The sequence below is a fragment of the Passer montanus genome, unplaced genomic scaffold (genome assembly GCF_014805655.1).
Source record: "Passer montanus isolate IOZ18808 unplaced genomic scaffold, ASM1480565v1 scaffold51, whole genome shotgun sequence".
Taxonomy (NCBI): Eukaryota; Metazoa; Chordata; class Aves; order Passeriformes; family Passeridae; genus Passer; species Passer montanus.
The window spans coordinates 2,194,071-2,200,070 of NW_024370041.1; the positions used below are offsets into that span (position 1 = coordinate 2,194,071).

Below are 6,000 nucleotides of genomic sequence, written 5' to 3' on the forward strand. Positions count from 1 at the left end.
TTAACACAAATTCTCAGAATCATTTTTCTTTGTGTTTGACAGCTAGGCTGCTGCCTAGTTGTTCTGTAACCGTTGGTGCTGCTTAAGCTCATGAAAAATGGAGGAAAAAATCTGTCTTAGCTTAGCTTAAGTTATTTAGAAATGCAGGGAAACTGTTGTCCTAACTTGTATCTCTGTTTTTTCTGCTTTCAGATTTTGGACCTGAACAGACTTTATTGCAATGATATCCATGCCATGGCTAAGAATTATGGAATTGAATCAGCCCTGAGGGTGATTATAAAGGAAATAAAAGATGTATTTGCTGTATATGGTAGGATTTGTATTTTTATAGTCTTTAATACCATTAAGATAGGAAAATGCAACCACATGCTTTCAGTTATGGTTTGGATGGTCTTTTCATTTATGTGCCTATTTTTAGGTTGCAGGTTTTCATTCTTTTAATTATTTTAGAGTCTTTTGTGAAGACCTTGCTAGTTAATTATTAGTTTTCTTTTAATCAGTAGGAAATAGGTGAGGTTGAATTTATTCCCCCTTCACAGAGTTCTTCCATTCTGGTATATTTTTTACAAGCTGCAAGTTTCAGACCAATTAATTATTAATGTGTGAGGAAACCAAGTGTTAGACTTGTGCAGTGGCCCTGAGAAGAGGATCAACCTTGCCTCACTTTGCCTTTTTAATGCTGGGAACCTAGGCTCCTGAGTTTTTATATCTTTCCTAAAACAGCTGCACTGCCTTGTCTGAATGTTCTTCTCTCAGACAGATGATTCAGAGAGCCCAGCCTGGGGAGGCTGCGTGACTTCACAGGCACTCACTGGAGTGGAGTCCTGCTATGGAATAAACTATTGAAAATAGGGAAGATTGATACAGTGGGAATTTTAGCAAGCAGTTATAGCAAACAGATTTGCCAGCTGGCAGCCCAGAATGGTCTGACCTTCAAGTTGTTCAAGAGCTGCTCAGTAAATGTTGACAGAGCTGTTAATGACCCCCATTACACTGAGTCCACAAGTGTTATTTAGGAATAAGTGCACATTTTTTTTAGCCTAAACAGGGTTTTCTGTGAATGTCTCATATCATGTACAGAGGACATCAGAGCCTTTCTGACTCTGATTCAGCTAATCCAGGCCACCAGGTGAGAGGCAGGAGCTCTGTCCCTCCCAGAGGGATGGATGTCATCCCCTCCTGTTCAAACAAGGATGGTGCAGACATTTGCTGATTTTCTGTAGAAAAACTCTGCTGCCTCACAGCATTCTTGACATTGCAGTTTCCCATTTTCATTTCAGTTTGGAGAGATACTGTTTTGTATTAGAGTGAGGTCTGCCTCTCTTGGATATTTGAGGGGAGCAGTTAAACCAGAGACACACTGCCAGAACAATGTTAATAGAGATGTTCTCCAAGCTGCTTGGATTCAAAGGGTTTATTTTAGACCTGATTTGTTTAAAAAGCCCCACAGACTTAGCCCTTGAATGCTCTGATGATTGGTCTTCCTTGTCTTTTAAGGAATTGCGGTAGACCCTCGACACCTTTCACTTGTGGCAGATTACATGTGTTTTGAAGGATTTTATAAACCACTGAATCGCATTGGAATTCAGTCCAACTCCTCCCCTCTGCAACAGATGACGTTTGAAACCAGCTACAAATTCTTGAAGGATGCAACAATAATGGGTAAATGGTTTAGTTTGAGATCTCTTGCTGCAGCATTTCACGTATGCTTGGTTTCTGTCATAACTTCCCAGTATTTTGAATAATGCATAATTGCATTAGAAAAAATGCCAGAGCTAGAAATTTTAAATAAGCCCTTGCCTTAGAAAATGTTCCAGGTGTTTTTGGTAAAATTCTGTCAGCTTAAATAGAGCCAGCTCCCACAAGTAATCTGTGGGGTCTGTGACTCCTTTCTTTAAGAAGTAGATGGGCACTTTTACAACAAACCTTAAAGTTGTTAAGATATGTTATAACTAAGCTTTATAACAGACTACTAAATCTGCCTTTTTCTGTCTCTACTGTTAAAATTGTCTTCTCTGCTTTGTTTTTGTGCCCATGTTATAACTTCCATATCTTTTCCAGCTTTACTATTCAGCATTTTATTTTGAGAACAGACCTGGCTGTTACTCTGATTTAGCACTTTATCTTTGCTTTTTTTTCCCTCAAACACAGACAAAGAGTCAGACTCATTTGTCTAATGGTAGATTTCTGGTGCCATTTGAGATTCCCAAGGGTATCCTCCTGCCCTCATTTGCCTCTCTGGAAGGTGTAGAGTCACAGGGCTGTGTGGATCATTTAGGACATTTGGAGCAGCACTAGCCATCTGCATTTAAGGCCTTCTACCAAAAAACCTCATGCTTTAAGTCTGTCATTTGAAAGCTTCTATGATCTCAGCCTTTGGATACTAATTACATCTCCCTTTTGCAAACAGACTTGGTTTCTGTCAAATGCCAGTCAGATGCTGCTGTGCTGTGCCCTTCCAGTTACAAATGGGGAGAGCTCTCAACATGATCTCTTCAGCTCCTGTCTTAAACTGCCTTGCACTGACATCAGAAATACTTCTGTCACTGAATTCCTTTTTGCTAATGCTGTTTTATACTTTTTCTGGGAAGAAAAATCGGGTTTTAACTAATAGCATTGGTTACAATTGACGTAATTAATCTGAAAATTATAAAGGAAAAGTGTAAATCCAGGGTGAAATTAAAGAGAAGAGGATGTTTCTCACTCAATTTCACCCTCCGGATTTTTGTTGTATCACATAGTGACTTAGAAATTAAATCAGAGGAGGTTTTTGCCAAGTGAAATGTAATGTATGGATAACATTATGAATGAAGACATTCAGTGCACGCTGACAGAAGGGCAGGGTGGCTTGGCAGCAACTGCACTGATTACAAGCAGAGGGAGTTAATGATTTCACCACGCTGGAAATCAGTCATGATGGGGATTGCAGCAGCCTGGATCTCATTTGCTTTATTGTAACTGATAACTTGACTGTGCAGTTCAAGAGACACTGTGAGGGGGCCTGGGGCTGGTGCCCTGAGCAGTGGGAAGGAAAGGAACCCTGAGCAGTAGGAAAGAGAGGAGGAGGAGGTTTGTGAGGACGTGCACAGCTGAGGTGAGCAGGGCTGTTGGAGTTCCTTGTGCAGGGAGCAGACTGCATCAGCAGAGAGATCCCCTGGGCTGTTTGCTCAGAGAATGACTCTTTGTTCACATCACATGAGCAAACAGGGCAGCACGACTGTCCTGTTTAACCATCTAACAAAGGGGCTTTTTTTTCCTTCAGCTGACACACATTTAGGAGCAGCTATTTAATTATCCAGCTGTGGCTGAGATCAGAGCAGTGAGCACATGGCATACACAGTGCTGTGTATGCTCCTGCCCCCACCCTCTGCATGATGCAAAGTTGAGTACATTTTGCTCAGTGGAAGAAAGATAACCAGACTTAGCAGAAGTTTAACAATTTTATTTCCGATTTCCTACTGCTCTAAAGATAAAATTTCAGCTTCCTGTAGTTAGGATGAATGAAAAACAGCCTGAATGCTTATAAAAACAGTGGAAGTAAAACAATCCCAGCCAGACATGACATCTGGAATGCTTCCAAATTTCTGTGACGCTATTTCGCTACAGTGAGTAACCACAAAATCAGAGGAATTCAGGGAATGTCTCTCCAGTGAAAAGTTCTCTTCATATCTAGCCAGAGGGATTTAAAATACACATCAAAGGGATTCATGCTAACAAAGGAAAAAGGCAGCAAGGACAAAGGAATCTTTCTGGTTTTGCCTCACATGTATTTTTTAGTGACCTGTTTTGTCACCAGGATGTGTCCACTGGAAGGTCAAATCTGTGTTCTCTTAGAATCCAGACTGTTTTGTCTTTCCATGTGGAATTGGGAGATTTTAGTAATGTGTGGCCAAATTATTTGCTTGGACCAAAGATGGGGATGAGATAATAGTTGTTGTAGGAGGGTTAGAAAGAGTTCTGGCCTCTTAAACTCCCAGAAATCCCAATTCAGTGTGAACAGCAGGTGGCAGAACCTTTCTGAACCTGGGGGTGCTGAACCAGATGGCTTCTTGCACATGAACCAGAATGGTTTCTTTCCAGCACTGACCTTGGAGAAACCTTTGGGAACCTCCTGACAGGATTTGTTTGAATTCTGTTGCAGGTGCCCACGACGAGCTGCGATCCCCTTCGGCCTGCCTGGTGGTTGGAAAGGTTGTCAAAGGAGGGACTGGCTTGTTTGACCTCAAGCAGCCCCTGACATAGAGTTCTGCTGGGAGCTCAAGGATCTGGTTGAAATGTTCATCATGAGGGCTGCACGTGCTCCACAGCTACGCAGTGAGGGCACGTGCTGTGTCTCCAGATGCCTTTCCTGTGCCAATAGGTTTCTTTATCTGGATACCCAATGAGCCTTATCTATTTAATGAGTACAGGAGCTATCTTTTGATCCAAAGAAACAGTTATTTAACAGTTCATCAATGTAAAAAATGAGGTTGTTTATATAGAAAAGAATAAAACGCAGGAGTTAGTCTGGGTCTCAGGCTGTGCAGCTGTTCTGGCAGGCAGAAGTGAAAGCAGAATCTGTTTATGCTGTCTGACTTCTGTGGGGCAGAATCCCATCAGGGTGGGTAGTGCCAGTTGCCACGTGGTCATTAACATGACAGATTTCCAGTACTGGAAATAGCATTCCAGATTGGCAGGTGGAGCTGGGCACTGCTGTGCTGAACCTCAACACTGCATTGTGCTCAAGGTATTTCCTCTCCTTTTGCTGCCCTTGGGTGCACTGACATGAACTTGTATAAACTTCAGAGGATGCATTTTCCTATTCTGCTGCTTCATTTATTAAGAAGAATGTGTCTATGACACAGTTCTTAAATTTCTTTTAGCTGAAGAGTGGAATTCAGAGTTTTCACAGTTTCTGTAGGCATTTTCCAATGCTCTTTTAACTTCTTTAGATAGACTAGATCTCACACAGTGAGAGATTTGATTTTTGCTAAAGATTTATTCCTTAAATGCCAACATGAGCTGCTGTAGGAGTGACTATGCGAAAGACTCCTGTAAGAATTACCAAAACAGAAATTTTAAACTATTTTTGCTTAAATAGTCTGTATCAAAGAGGATATTTAATAAAAGAAATTGTGAAGAAATATTCTGAATGCTGTATTACGTGGTTGTGTTACCAAGGGGAGTTCACTTTTGACTCTGCTGGCTGTTAAAATCATGTGACCCAGGGCTGTTTGCCACTCCTCAGAAATCAGACTCATTTATACATTCTATTTTAATTAGGATGCACTGCACAGAAGTAGCTAAAGCTCTTTGGAGTTTGCTCACTGCCATCTAGACAAGTTTTCTAACAGATCTCAGTGCCTGATTATTCTCACAGGTACCTCTGCACCAGTGGGAGTGCCGGAGCAGAGGAAGGCCACTTCCATGGGGTGCACTGAAGGGGATCAGATCAGACAGTGGGACATGTTGATTTGGGATTGTGAAAGAGCCTCTGTGGAGTCTCTGGGCTGACTCTGTTCTGCCTCAGCCCCTCAGAGCTGTGTCACATGTCGTGCCAATTCCACTGGAGCTTAACAAATGCGTGAACTCAGCGGGTGTCCGGTTTCACTTCGGAAATCCCTGTGAAAGATTTCCTTGTGTCTTTCTCCAGTCTTAGCACCTGCTTTGTACTTGTCAAAAACATCATTCAGCAGAGAATCATGAGAGACTGAGTTGGGTACAGTTCAGCAAACAGCTGGGAAAGAACAAACCTTGTACAAAAAGGCTTTTACTTCCAGGTTACATCTGTACTGCTACTGACTGTTTGTTGAGGGATCCACAAAACATGTTCACAGTCCTGCAGTGAAGAGCATCCTTGCCACATTTCCTGTCTGGAGATGTGGCATCCCTTGGTGCTCCAAACAGTTTGATCTAAATCATTCATTCATTCAAGTGAAGTGGTTACTCAGTGCTGCTCCCAGTAACACTGATGATTCTTTAGCTAGATCCATTTGGAAAATGGGCTCAGGCTATGGCAGG

General features: G+C 42.0%; 1 protein-coding gene across 1 annotated transcript in view; it reads left to right on the forward strand.

Moving 5' to 3' along the window:
* POLR1A (RNA polymerase I subunit A) overlaps positions 1–5,123 on the forward strand; it is a 31,131-nt gene extending 26,008 nt beyond the window's left edge. Inside the window, exons 32-34 of the mRNA XM_039723963.1 lie at positions 193–310; positions 1,498–1,662; positions 4,142–5,123. Coding sequence (XP_039579897.1) covers positions 193–310; positions 1,498–1,662; positions 4,142–4,242 — 384 coding nt within the window. The 3' untranslated portion in view covers positions 4,243–5,123. The remainder of the gene's footprint in view (positions 1–192; positions 311–1,497; positions 1,663–4,141) is intronic.
* Positions 5,124–6,000: the final 877 nt, after the last annotated feature.